The following is a 14,750-nucleotide window of genomic DNA, read 5'->3' as shown; positions in this document are numbered from 1 at the left end:
TATATATATAAGTGTGTGTGTGTTCTAGTTCATAGTAATAATTTTTTAATCTATAAAAAAAGTATTAAAGTTTTAAAGTTTTTCTTAAGTTTTCTAATCTCATGAGATTTTCATTTTCTTTATTCTCTGAAAATAATATTTTCAATATTTTTTCTTTTCTTTTCTTTGGATGAATTTCCAACATTTCCATCTTCATTACTTAGAAACATATTTATCTTAAACTATTCTTATTTTATCTTCATGTATATACTCGATCATCTTAATCGTCTGTATATTTAACTCTATCATTTAAAAAAAAAATGAATTTTAATAAACTTTTTAAATCTTCTCACGAGGAAAATGGCCTTATGTTTTCCAATCATCACCATTGTGTACTGCAAAGATTGAACTCAATTCAATATCACTGAGTAGGTATAACTTAAATTACATGAAAAAAAAAGGTAGTGGATACTTTAACAACTCACAGTGATCTCTCAACATAAAGAGTGGTGTAAATTTTACAATCCAAGCAGGCCAGAAAAAGTAAAGAATTCTCAGTTGCAATGCTTCTAAAATTGCAGTACATAAGTGCATTATTTTCGAATTTCATACAACTTTGTGTGAAAATCTGCCGATATGTTATGAATGAATGCCCTCTCTTATTTTGTCTGGATTTAAGGTAAGAAATGAAAATATCGTGCCGAGACAGATTGCAAAAAATATTTAATGCTTGAAGAACCACAAAAAAATGGCAAAGAACACAGCTGCTATGAAGGCGCTGAGAAGCTAAACCTAAACCCAGTCTTCCCACGATCATGCTCACCCTTTCTGAGTATGTAAAAGTAGTTACCCTGAAACAAGAGGCATGTTAGTGAAGAAATCATTGAATATTTTGATATAACACACATATATAGCAAATTAAGAAAAGGCATGGTGGAGAATAGGAGATGGGTACAACAAAAAAGAGATTTACTAATCCTGATTAAAATGCTAACCTATCAATTCAACAGATTGTTCACCTAAATTACCTTGCTAAATTCAAATACCAATTTATAGCAGGAAAATGAGGGAAAAGACAAAAAAAAAAAAAAGAGGAAAATTATGCAACAAGATTTCAGGATTAAAAAATTATATATTCTCTTTTCTTTCCTTCATACTCTTTAATGTCCAAATATAACAAGGTTACCCCAAATTCCTTCATATATATTTTGTCTTCATCATTGACATTTCACTTCTAACTCCACTCAATCTCCCAACTTTTGGTTAGTCTGAGCTTCTTTTTAATTAAATACTAGTATAAAGAAATTAAAACAGATGCTGACCTCTAAGCGGAAGAGTCTAGTAGGAATAACTACTCCACATCCTACTGACATTCGAAAGGATTCTAAGAACTTCCGAGGAGAGAAGTGCTTATATTCATTCTTAGTTAATTTAGCAGCATTCCCAGAACCTGCAAAAACATGTCCGTGGATTCCATGTTCTCTCAACCACATAATTGGAAGATCAAAAGAGAGATCTGCAAAAGCAGTAACAGCAAAATCACCACCAATGAAGTCCCATCCAGAGGAATCAACATTGTCATCATTAGACCCATCTCTATTTTGCCTCCGAGGTTCAGTAGGACCTAATCCTCTAGTTTTAAATCCCCATAATGTTGTTGGTCCTCCTAGGGTGCAAACTGGAGAAAAATCACCACCCAAATAAAACCTTTCTGGAAGGGGAGATGGCTTGGTTTTGAATCCATTCCCCCATGGAAAAACAGCACCAGCAGATATCCCAAGGTTTAGTGCAGTATTGTAAAACCCAAAAGGGACAGAAAAGCGAACATCAAACTCCTGCATTAGAACTTAGAAGAGTTAACAGAGTTACTCAAGAAAAAATAGTAACAAAAAACAGAGCAAAGAAAAGAAATATTAAAATGTAGATGAGTTTTTGGCAACAAAGTTTTATGAGCAAACAAGTCCCACCATTTTTGTCCCCGAAATTGTAAAACACTGTCGTGATAGTCCAAGGTTTTCACTTTCTGGCAAATAAGTCCCAGAAATTGCATTCTGTTACTCAAGTTAGTCCTTGATGTTAGTCATCCACTAACACTATTAACCAACACATGATATGACTGCCAAAACGGCAAATAGCATGCCACATCAAATGCTGGTTAATGGAATTAGTGGATAACTAACAACAGAGACTAACTAGACTAATGGAATTCAATTTCGGAGTCTTATTTGCTAGAGTTAAATCTAGGGTCTACTATGGCATTGCTTTACCTCATACTTGTGAAATCCTTCATGGACATTTGCACTGAGATTTCACTCTCACAGTCTCACTAAAGGATATTGAACCCATCAATGAATAATAAGGCTATAAGCAACCAATTAAGTTCTTGTGCCAATTTTTTTATGAAAATGAAAAAATTACTACATAGATCATTCATCATATGAAGCATTGTCTCAAGGCAGAGTAACAAGTACCATGATAACGAATGACAAATAGTGGGCCATTTGTTTGTGCTTTTTAAGGAAAAAAATATTTAACTTTTTTTTATAGTAAATAGAATTAAAAGAACTCAAGAAAAGAAAGAAAAAGCCATTTGAGTGCTTCTCAAAATGCACAGACTGTATTCTCTTCTAAGGGAAGAGATCTTCTGTGACAAAGAAGATGGACTCCTTCCATATATAAAATAGATAAATCTAAAGTTTTAACCATAATTTTCTGCTTATTAACTCCATCAAATCATTTTAAAATTTCTGATGGCAACAATTTAAAATTCTAGCCACTCCCAAGATTATTTCAATAATTCTTATGCCAAAATCATTTAACACAAGAGTTAATAAGTTTCATGCACTACACATAAGTTTGCTCAGTAACAGACTAATTGGAGGAAAAGAAAAGCATTTAATCAGACCTGACGCAGAAACCGCAAGCTCCTGGGGTCCAGTGTAAGGCCACCAACATGAGTGGTGGAAAGAAAAACATATCCTTTTGTTGGCCTAATAGTAGAATTTCTCCTATCAATTTTAAATGTATACTTCAAAGATGACACTAAACCATGCCCAAGCTGCCTCCTTATAGACCTGGATGATTTCTTTGACGGATCTGTTAAGGTACGCCATCCAAGGGTGTATGCTAAGTCATGGTGCTTTGTCGAGATTAAGCCAAGATACGCACCCAACAACCGCTCCTTATATGAGGAAGACTCCTGCCAATCTTGGGAAAGCATGGATATCCGTGTTACAATAGGAGTCAAAAATCCTTTAACTCGAGGGGCATACACCCCTACACTCACCTCAGTCGCTTGGTTGGCACCATAGGCCAAAGAAGCATCACATAGATCACCATAACCCAACAAGTTCTTATACTTAAGAGCACCTTCAGCAGTCCACGAACTAGTCTACAAGCATCACATAATTTCCACATAAATAAAAATTAGATCCCCTTGCCCTTGACGACCCCTAAAACCTAACATGAAAAATGTTAGGACAAAACTTCAATACGGTTCCATTGCTGTTGTTTGTGCTCCAATCAGAATTTAAATTTCACATTAGTAATCCACATTATAAAGGTTTGCATCAAATGATTATGTAAGTGAAACTCCAATTCTGATTGAAAAATTGTACAAGTAAGGAGCTGCATATAAGTTCAGTCTACATAGGAAGCGTGAGAGCATGAGCATTCAATCTGTCACAGACGGTCTAGGTTAGTTTTACTTAAATCTAAACTTGACTATCTAAGTAAGATGGAATAATCGGAGTTAATTTTCTCACTTCTCACTTGATACTTTTATATATTTGCATATAAGTTTCTATACAATGCAATGCCTCGAATCAAAGTAAAATGTACTCAGTTCGAGTCTGAGAAGAATAAAGTGTACCGAGGGTTTGGTATAAATGCCGAATTCGCCGGAAACTTTGTTATCGGTTTCGACAACGTCGACGATGACATTGGCAGTGTTTGGAAGCTCTCGTGGTCCAGCCTCGAGGCGAACCATGCAGGAATCGAAGATTTCGAGACCCTGAAGCTTGGCAATGGCGATTTGCGAAGCTTGCATAAGCTCCTGCATGCTGGTGGCGTTCTCGATGCCTTTCAGCTCCGCTTCAATCACCCAATCCTTCGTCTTCGTGTTGCCGTTTATGACCACGTCGTGGACTCGGATCGGAACCAGCTCCGACGACAAGCGCCGCGATAGGGTTTCCACCTTGAAACGCTGTTCCCGCAACTTGGACGCTGCAGATTGGGGAATTCCGCGATTCGGTTCCTGAACGACGTCGTCTTCATCGTTTTCTTGGTCTTCTTCGATGTCTTCGTCGTCACGAGGTTCCACATCGTCGTTGGTGGAGTGTTGAGTGTAATTCTTAGGGTTCGGAGGAGTTGCTTCTTCTTCTTCGGTGTTTGTCATGTGAGACTCGGTTCAGTTTGTGACACGATTGAGTAGCGAGTGTAGCTGGTAGACGCCACCTTCTGTTACAAATTACAGTGTTTTTTTTTTTAACAAGGTGTCCATTACACAGTCTCTTTCGCTAGAGAGATGTCTTTTTTTATTGTTTCAAATATAATATTATAATAAATATTTTTAAAAAATATAAAAATAAATATAAATTAAAATAAATAAACTCTTTTATTAACATTAACATACAAATGTTATTAGATAGATGTATTTCTCACATTTTTTTCATTTTCGAAAAATAAAATTTAAATTTTTATCTTTCAAAAACAATTTTATTAGGATTTTATATATTTAAAGACGAAAATAATTATTTATCCTTAATTTAATTATTTTTATTTTTAATTAAAAATATCTCTATTTTAAGGCATAAACATCTATTAGTTTATTTTAATTTGATTTAAACAAACTTTTGAGATTATATTTTTTTTCAATTGTTACCCATAGGATTGCCAATTGTCAAAGCTTAGTTCTAAAGGTTTGGCTTGGCTTGTAGAGCATCCAACCATGGTGATGCTAGATACAGTTTTTGGTTAATGAATTTCTAAATTTTATTAGCAGAGAAAAAGGTATTATTTGTGTGACATTTCAAAATGAGTCAGCCTCGTTGTGTCAAACAGTCAAAGTAATATTTTATATTTGACTAATGTTATATATATATATATATATATATATGATTTTTTTAAAGAAAAGTACATAAAGGAAAGGAAAAAGAGAAAAAATAAGTGTAATAAGTGATGAGATAAAGAGAAATAAAAAAATACCAATATAAGAAAATTGCTTTAAAATTTTTATGCATGAACAATATTATTCTTTATATTTTCTATAGGTTCATAATGCAAATTGAACTCGTGTCATATTTATCTAAGAATTAATTGGCAGATAAACATGATGGAGAAATTTAACATCAAATCAACATCTTTTGTTATAAGACAAAATTTAGCACAATATTTTAGTTGTGTTTAGTGTTTGGATAAAGTAGAATAGATTGGAATATAATCAAATGATACATCATCATTGTTTTTTTTTTTTTAAAGAAATGATACATTTTTGTTATTATAAATCTATAGAACGGAAATAAGATGTTGTTTTTAATAACTTAGATATCCACGTCTTGTTTGATGGTTGAGTAGATTTTTTTAAAATGAAAAGCAAGACATATAGTGATTGCCATATATTAATTTTAAATTTCAATAATGTTTTTCAAGATATATACAGAAATAGATGAGTAGTTAGATAGTGTATCACTATTGAATACAATAAATGTTTTTTTATTCAATACTTATCATAAAAGATAATAAGAAGATTCATAGAATAATATAGTAGGAGGATTTAACATTACCGGACGAGGAAAGAAAGATATAAAATTCATTGGTATCTAGAGGTCAATAAAAGAGCAATTAATAGAGTTGTAATGTTCTGTTTCATCTAGTTTCATATTTGACAATCACTATCCTCTGTTGTCAAAAGAAAGCTTCGAATAACAAATGCAAAAGAAAGCCTCCCACTCTCGTTAATACTTGATAGTTTTGAACTTTTGGTCAATGCACGTGAGCAGGACTATGATTATTAAACTATTAGTTTGTTCGGCACATATGAAGGGGATGAGAAGATTTGGAAATATCTTGATTAAGTGATATACAAAAAGCTATTTTCTAGGTGCATTTCCATAGGCTACAATTTCTTTTTAAAAAAAAACAGCACCCAAAAGAACTTCACCACACCATTTTGGTCCCCCACACGTCACTTTTGACCATGTCCTACAACAATAGATACTTCAAGTAAGAAGTTTTTTATGCCTTCAGCTAAGGAAAAAAAGGATCACAATGCTAAGAGCTCTCAAAGACTTTTAAAAATCTGCTACACTGATCTCAACGTGCTTCTGCAGATGCAATCTCAATCTCTGCCCACCAAAGTGGAGAAAGTTTTGGAACCGCAGATTCAGGTGTTATTTTTGTTATCTCTCTCAGTCTCTCACTCACATCTTTCATTGTTGGTCTCTTCTGTGGATCAGGGTGGACACAAGATGTAATCAATGATGCAACTTGTTCCAGCTGATCTTCTTGGTAAGATACTAGAATTGGATCCACTATTTCTTTGAGGGGTTGGTCAACTTCTAAATAGTGTGATGCCCAGTTTTCAAGTGAATCCTTATGTTCTACTGAATAAGGAAGACGACCCGTGACCATTTCAAATAGTAGAACACCCAAGCTATAAACATTACTTTCTGGAGTTGCTAGTGGCTTGTCCATAGCTCTTGTCTCAGCTGAGGCTATGTCATTGGAGAAACTTAAATCTGAGAGTTTGGCAGCGTAGTCATCGGTGAGGTAAACGGCTGAAGAATTCAGCTTGATTAGGGCCATAGGAGGATCTAATTGGTGCATATGTTGCAGGCAATAAGCCACACCCGTTGCAACTCTAAGTCTTGTTCCCCAATCCAAGTGCTCAGCCTCTTTTACTGGAATTCACAAAATGATCATTGACAGGGATAATAATTGGAGGGCATTGTTGCTTCCAAAGAGAAAAGGAAACAACATAGTATAATTTCAAATATATTGTAATGGCAATTTCACATTGAAAAGTGCAAAATTATGAGCGAGTTTTAATAAATAAGGAGTGAAACCTACACAGTTATGTGATTATCAACAAATTTCGGCCAATAATTGACAGTATGCTAGAAAAAGTGTGTTGTTAGCATTTCTCCTTAATGTAGTAGTTACTCTAAAATGATACATTACTTACTGTGTAGATGCTCAAATAGTGTTCCGTTTGGGGCATATTCAAAAACCAACATTCTGGTGAAAGGCTCCTCTTCTTCACAGTATCCAATAAGATTCACAAAATTCTTGTGGTTCACTTTCGACAATTTATCTATCTGAAACCATGATGGTTAAGAAGTTAGTAATAATCAAATTTCCTAAATTGCAATTCTACAGTTAAATTTGCTGGGTTTTTTTTTTCTTTTCTGTTATGATAATTGACGTACCTTGCTTCTAAATTGAGCTTCTAAAGTTTTTGACCAATTCTTGGATGATGTTATGGAAACAAAAGCTACAGCTATTTCAACGCCACCAGACAAAGTTCCTTTGTACAGTATACCAATGGGTGAATTACCAATTACATTGCTAAAATCTTCACATGCTGCTTCAAGATCTGATCTCTTTAACTTTTGCGCACCTGAAAATGTAAAACACTGTCATGCATGTACATAGGCAGAAAACATACATATATAAGCATGAGAAATATAGCTCAAAGACATGGGAAAGCAATCATTCAAAGCTAAATCAATTGGATGACCAAAGGGCCGAAAGAAAACAAGTTAAATAAGTTCCTATTATTTGTCATGTTTCAGGTATCCTGAGTCAATATGCAGTATGAGGTTTAGATCTTCTGTTTTCCTAATAATAAAGGACATGGTCCTTCTTGGAAAGAGAAAGACATTTTATTTTATTTTATTAATATATCTAGTAGACTCTATAACTAATAATGTAGGTCCTTGCATGATAAAAATTATATGCTGCTTATAGCCATTGTTTTACTCATGTTAACTTATAGTAAAAGAAATGCTTAGATTTACCAGTTACAAATGCCTTCTGAAGCTGTCCACTTAGTCCCATGGCCCAAGGTCTGACATTAGCTACCTTTGTTTTACAAAGATATATGCCAATGCTTGAAAAAATAAGAAACACAGCACCACCTATAACTCCAGCCAAAATAGGAACTGTATGAACCTTTGATGAGGTGCTTTTAGTTTTAGATAGTGTTCCAGAACCTGATGTAGAGTGGGGAGGAGAAGAATCAGAAGCATTTTTCCTATGAGGAGCTAGCTTTGGCACTGGTGGTTTTGCTGAGCCTGATGGGGAAGCAGAAGGAGAAGAAGGGCTCTCAAGAGGTGGAGCAGCCACACGATTAAACTGGTAATGATTAGCAGCAGGAGAAGTATTAGAATGTTGTGAGCCACGAGTACCTTTACCTTGACCAATATGCCTTCAAAGAAGAGAAAATTATTTAAGTTTGTTTTTTTAGAAAAAAGAAATAGGATAAGATTAGCCTATAATAATAGCATGAGATGGGCACATCTTAGAATAGAAAATACAAGTACATAAGAAGGCACATAATTCCTGAGATGGACCACCTTTCAATCAATTAGTAACATACCTTGTGGTAGCTCTTTCTGTACAAGCTGGCATTTTAGCAGCATTAGTCAGCTGATTTTCATCTACTTGACATTCGGAAAGCATCCTCAGTTCATTTATTTCGGGAGATAAACCAACAAGAAATTCATTGTTATCCAGCAAACTGCAATAAAGAAGAAAATAAGTACATGAAGAGATTAAAAAAAAAGAAAGAAAGAGAAATTGAACTGTCTTAAGAGTATCATCATCATCATACAGGATTGTTAGTGAGATATTACTCCCTAGATCAGCAGGTAGATGTCCACTGAAGTTGTTGTATCCCAAATCCAAAACCTCCAGTTCTTTTAACTGTACAAATCCTTCAGGGATGGTCCCAGAGAAAGAGTTGTTCCGCAAAATACTGTAGCATATTCACCCTCTAATTATAGGAATGAACGCCAATTTATAAATAATGAAGAAAAGGAACTACAAAGTCAATTCCACCAAGTAACAAACAATTACTTACATGGACTTTATGTTGACAAGTTTCACAAGCTCAGGTGCCAGAGTTCCTCCAAGGCAGAGATCCTTCAAATTCCTGAGCAAAGGAAAAATTTCTCTTCATTAAAATCCCTCAAGTTTAACAATACAAACACTAGTGATTAGATTTATCTCAAGAGACTAATGTTCAAAAAATTATTGTGATAATAGCCACTGTCGGTAGAGTTGATCACTTGAGCATAAGGTTTTAGTGTTTTACCAAAAGAAAATAAAGTTTAAAAAAAAAACTTGAATCTCTCATTTGATGACACAAATAAAGAGAGAGATTAAAAAAAGCATGTATATTCATCTTCTTTACTTGCCCTGCTTGTTCCCATAAATTACACCACAGAATTGGTTACAACTTACAAATTACAACTAATCAGTTTCTGTGAAAACAGATAACAGAATAAGCACTTACAAGACCACAACTCTTCCATCTGAGCACTCAACTCCAAACCAGTTACAAGGGTCAACAGAAGCCTCATCATCAACCCAATTTGACAAAGCATCAAAAGGGTCACTCACTATTCTCTGCCTCAACTTCAAAAGAGCATTACCTGCACACACAAACCATGTCTCAGCATCTATCTTCCAAGTAACCACAAGATTCCACAAACTCAAAATTCCACCACTACTAGTCAAGTACCTTCTTCATTCAAAGAACAGCACAAACCCAAGTGGTGAAACAAGAAAAAAACTGCCACAAAGCAAAAAGCTATAGAAAGATCCTTGAACCGACTGAGTTTCCTGTTCTTGTCCATTCTTACTGCAAAAAACAAACCTTGGATGGAGCTTAATAGCCCAAGGAAGCAAAGTTTGAAGTTGTAAACATATTAAAAAGAAGACAAGTTGTAGAACATGTAGAGTGGAAGGAGCTTAAGTGTGATATCTAAGGTGAAGCAATAAAACATGGACTGGTTCTAAGTTCTAAGATTGTTGTGAGTTGTGACAACTACAATGCAAGAGAGATTGGTGAATGGACCCAAAGAGACTTGAAAGCGCGTTCGCTGTCGCGCAGCTAACTAGTCATAATAGTAACGGTGGAAGGAGTGAAGGACAACAACATATTCACATAACCTTTTTAATACGTTATTGTGAATTTGAGGGAAAAAATAAACCAAAAAAACTTGTGATCCTATTAATTTTTTCCAAATATAAAACATGTTTCGTATAAAAATATCCGAGGCAGTATCATTTTATCAAGTCTTATTATATATTTTTAAATTATTAATGTTAAAAGCAAAAGATTTTGTTTGTCGAAAAGTTAAGTGATGTCACTACCACACCTCTCTTATTTAACTTGGAAAAAAAGAACTTAAAAGACCTAAGAGTTTTTTTTTCTCTAAATTTTATTAAAAAAATCTCTGAGAATATAATTTTTATAGACTTAAATATGTTTTTAATCATTCACAAAATATTTTTTTTAATCTTTCTCTTTCTGCATATTACAATTCAAACATGAAACAAAAGATTCAAAATTGATAACTTTTAACTAGTAAAATTTAATTTTATATTTTATATTTTAAAGTATGTTTCTGATGATCAAAAGGTAAAAAAAAATTAAAACAAATCAACCACTTTAAAAATTACTTTAATTTTTTTTATTGACTTGATTTTAGCATTTTCAAACCACCAAAAAATCATACTTTAAACCATAAAATAGAAAATCAATTTTTTGCAATTAAAATATCTAAAATTGTGAATCTCTTATTTTTGTTTTGTTTTGACTTACACTTTGCATAAGAATAAAAGAACATTTTGCTGATTCTAGAAACTAAAAAAAAAACAAGTTGAAATTTAAAAGATTAAAAAGAAAATAACTATTTTGAGGGATTAAATAAGTATTTTAGTATTTTTTATATTATATATCAAGTTGTTGTTTTTGAAGTTGAAATGACCTTCAAACTTAGATTTTTTTATACCGTCACATATTTTTTTTATTTTATGAAATATATTTGATTAATTTCTCTATAAACTTGAATACTTGAAATACCTATATTTTAATATTTATATTTTATTTTATATTTGATTATCAATAAATGTTTTTAAATTTATATATTTTCATATTTTACATTATTTATAAATATATATTATATATATCATTTAGTTTAATTCACATCATTTTTTAATAAAATAAATAAATATGTAAAAATAGTGTGGGGGTAATTTTGTCTGCTTTGTTTGATTTGATCCATTAGTTCACTAAAGTTATTTTGTAAATGGGTTTCATGATTTATTTTTTCATTTAATAAAGTTATATGGTTTTTTAATCAAATTTCCAAATCTCTTGTATGCTTATGTAATCATATAATAAATTTTTGATAAAAATTGGTGGTTTGTATTTTCAATTATGTTTTTTATATAACTAATTGAAATATTTCTATAAATTCATTCAATTTCTAATAACTTAATTAAATTATACTTTCTCACTTTTTGAGTATGTTCTTTTATCTTTTATATTATAAAAAAAATCGATATAAAAATAAAATAAGTTTTGTTACAGCTATTTTATTTTTTCTTGTCACAAAATTAAAATATGAAAGAAAAAAATATTTCCTCTCATATCTCAAAATTGTGTTATTTAATTAACTATATATCAGCTAATTTGTTTTGGTACAGAAACTACCTAATTAATTTAACCATTTAGTTATATAAATTTAATCAAATATTTGAATAACGATACATGATTAATTTGTTAAATATATTTGACAAATGTTAAAAATAAGATATCTCTTCATCTCCTTTAATAAATATATACTTATCTGTAAATAAGTAAGTAATAAAATTAATTAATTTGATCATTAATCAAGCACAAGTCTAGGAGGAGTGGCCTCTGAAGTCTGAACAAATAACACGAGCCATATAAATAAAAGTAAAATAGCAGTAAGGATATCAACGAATGAATGAATGGCTGTGTTTTGATAAGGATGATATGATGATATGAAAAATAGATTGTAAGTTTTGGTGCTATTTAATAGTTATGTTTATTCTCCGACGACTTGACTTAGCTATTGTTATAGTTGGTGATGATGTTAAGACATGCATCGTGTCAGTGTCTGTCTTTCTCCTAGCTAGACTTGGTAAAAGACCCCTTTATAGATGCCACTGTCAACTTTATAAACAAACAATAGTCGTACTTTTTCTTAATATATTTTTTGTTATTAAAAAATATAAATACAAATATTATAGAGAACATATTTAAGTAACTAGCTAGTTTATTTAGTAGTTGCTTGATAAGTCTTCATTATATAATAATTTGTTATAAAATTAGGTTTTTTTAACTATATTTTTAGTCCCTTGCAGTATAAAAAAACAACTATGTTTTTAGTCTTATAAATCTAGCAAGTTCTAGTTTTAATCTTTCAAACTAATTTGTTAATGATTTTTATAACTTTATTTTTTAAAATAATTATTACACACACACACACACACACATATATATATATATATATATATATATCCTGCAATTATATAACTTTATATTCTAATACTATTGTATTAGCTTATCAAATTTAAATAAAATATATATCATTAGGGAATTTCTATTTCCACTCCACCTAATTTATAATACACTCTCCTTTATAATTATTTTTACTAAAATAGCTTGGAAATTGCACTCCGCTTTTTTAATTCTTATTGCCTCCAACTAGGTCAAAGCAGAGAGTGGGATAAGTTCAGAAATTTGGTTTGGTAGAATTAAGGATAATGTTCATGCAAATGAGATTATTGGAAACTAAATGCATGGAATGATGCACACGTTCCATAATCACTATTTATTTTTGTTATTATTTGCTATTTAATTTTGTAGGTATTCTAGTGACCTAGTTTCAGGTATTGCTCTCAACATTAATTAATTCCCTCTCATTATACCTTCTTAATCACTAAACTAAACTTCAAAATTTGTTGGCATACTATATGCTTGAAAGTGTAATATTTGCAAATAATTCTAACCTGACTCATTACACGGGGAACGAGTACATACAACTTGTGCTCCGCTTATGGAGTAAGCCGGATAATTTTACTTATTCAAATTGCTAAGTCTATCTGACACAGCCTTCTCTTTGTACGTCTTAAACAAAATATTGATTTAATTTTTCAACCTTTACACTCAAACTCTATGTATATTTATAATTTTGTGATATTAACAAAATAAATGCTACGTGTAGATGGATAATTTTAGTCTTTCAAACATTTTCTTCGAGACTAGTTTTAATATCTTTTATGGAAATGTTGTTGATATAATTTTGTGATTGATCATCTACGTTTAGCGAACTCTAATGTGGAGACACTAAATTGAATTTTTTATGCTTGAGAGGGGATGTGACAGTTTAATTTTTGGGGGGAAAATGGTTTTATGAGAACTTCGGGGATGTTGTCATTAGATAAAGAAATCGAAACACCCGCTAAAGATGTTTAAATTACATACCTCGCTCTTGACAATGACATAAGAACTACTCAGTACATACATAGGTGGTGTGACCTTTTCATTTTCATAATGGCACATAACATCATTAATGTACATTGATTTGCATAAACTCTCTCAGCATAAGTGGCTATTATATAAAATAGTTATCATTATAGTTTATAGACAATGATATATAACTACGGAATGCAATCTATATTTTAAAATTAATTTAAAAAGTTTTAGAATGAAAAAGAACCATTTCATTTTTTTTAAAATGAGGATTACTTACGTCTATGTCATCAAAATTAATTGGTTCAAGCAACATTGACTTTTCTCTCTTTATTTTGTAGCATTTTTTTCTCCAAATTAACTTATGTGTAAAATCACATCATTTCATCTAGAATTGACTTTTTTTTAGCTATCTAAAAACTATAATTAACAAGTATCAAAGAAAAACTATATAGGGAAGATCGTTTGGATAGGTCAAACATTCTTTTAATATGCATAACTTAAGTTTTATTTGTTTAATAGGTCAAACAGAGTTTATATACTTCTTTATGTAAAACAATCCTGTTCGATATAATTTTTGCAGAGGGAGAAAATTCTTCTATGGGATAATAAATTTCGTTTTAAACTACATTCAAACAAGGTAATTAATCTAACATTATTTTTGTCGTAATCTATCATGTTTTTATAGTAAGACAACTCAAAACTTATTTAAACCCAAAGATAATTGAGTTGTGATTAAATTTTTTTAAAAAAACTATATAGGGAAGCTCGTTTAGATAGGTCAAGCATTCTTTTAATATGCACAACTTAAGTTTTATTTGTTTAATAAGTCAAACGGAGTTTATATACTTCTTTATGTAAAACAACCCTGTTCGATATAATTTTTGCATAGGGAGAGAATTCTTCTATGGGATAGTAAATTTCGTTTTAAACTACATCCAAATAGACAATTAATCTAACATTATTGTTGTCGTAATCTATCATGTTTTTATCGTAAGGCAGCTCAAAACTTATTTAAATCCAAAGATAATTGAGTTGTGATTAAATTTAAAAAGAGATGTACTTTTTAGTCTGTTTGATGCTATACTTTAGGTTGAACGATCCGACTCAACCTAAGGTTACATAATGTTGTAAAACATATTTTTTTAAAATAAAGGATAAATTTTTTTATAAAAAATTCTTACTTGAAACTATATATTATTATAATACTTTTACATTAATATTTTTTTATAAATGTGTATATTGTAAAATATTTTTT

The 14,750-nt window shown here is 31.3% G+C and overlaps 2 protein-coding genes across 4 annotated transcripts; both read right to left on the bottom strand.

Moving 5' to 3' along the window:
* Positions 1 to 448: 448 nt before the first annotated feature.
* LOC100776589 (sorting and assembly machinery component 50 homolog) lies at positions 449 to 4,487 on the bottom strand. Of its 2 annotated transcripts, XM_006595793.4 has the most exons (5): positions 3,851 to 4,487; positions 2,885 to 3,370; positions 1,523 to 1,814; positions 1,302 to 1,429; positions 449 to 830 (listed from the first exon to the last, which is right to left on the bottom strand). In XM_006595793.4, the coding sequence occupies exons 1-5, from the start codon at positions 4,373 to 4,375 to the stop codon at positions 747 to 749; spliced, it is 1,515 nt and encodes a 504-aa protein (XP_006595856.1). In that variant the 5' UTR covers positions 4,376 to 4,487; the 3' UTR covers positions 449 to 746. The 2 variants fall into 2 exon arrangements, with proteins under 2 accessions (XP_006595856.1, XP_003544065.1); XM_003544017.5 differs by having other exon boundaries at positions 1,302 to 1,814; positions 3,851 to 4,486.
* A 1,546-nt stretch (positions 4,488 to 6,033) lies between these two features.
* On the bottom strand, positions 6,034 to 10,139 carry LOC100820416 (probable inactive receptor-like protein kinase At3g56050). 2 transcript variants are annotated; one of them, XM_003544015.5, is made up of 9 exons: positions 9,725 to 10,138; positions 9,497 to 9,635; positions 9,062 to 9,133; positions 8,813 to 8,956; positions 8,579 to 8,719; positions 7,998 to 8,407; positions 7,407 to 7,597; positions 7,163 to 7,295; positions 6,034 to 6,878 (listed from the first exon to the last, which is right to left on the bottom strand). In XM_003544015.5, the coding sequence occupies exons 1-9, from the start codon at positions 9,837 to 9,839 to the stop codon at positions 6,292 to 6,294; spliced, it is 1,932 nt and encodes a 643-aa protein (XP_003544063.2). In that variant the 5' UTR covers positions 9,840 to 10,138; the 3' UTR covers positions 6,034 to 6,291. The 2 variants fall into 2 exon arrangements, with proteins under 2 accessions (XP_003544063.2, XP_040865182.1); XM_041009248.1 differs by having other exon boundaries at positions 8,579 to 8,956; positions 9,725 to 10,139.
* Between the last annotated feature and the right edge of the window lie 4,611 nt (positions 10,140 to 14,750).

This window comes from Glycine max, chromosome 14 (assembly GCF_000004515.6).
Source record: "Glycine max cultivar Williams 82 chromosome 14, Glycine_max_v4.0, whole genome shotgun sequence".
In the NCBI taxonomy this organism is placed as follows: Eukaryota; Viridiplantae; Streptophyta; class Magnoliopsida; order Fabales; family Fabaceae; genus Glycine; species Glycine max.
Note: the sequence above shows the minus strand (reverse complement) of the source record. Positions and strands in the feature narration are given on the sequence as shown.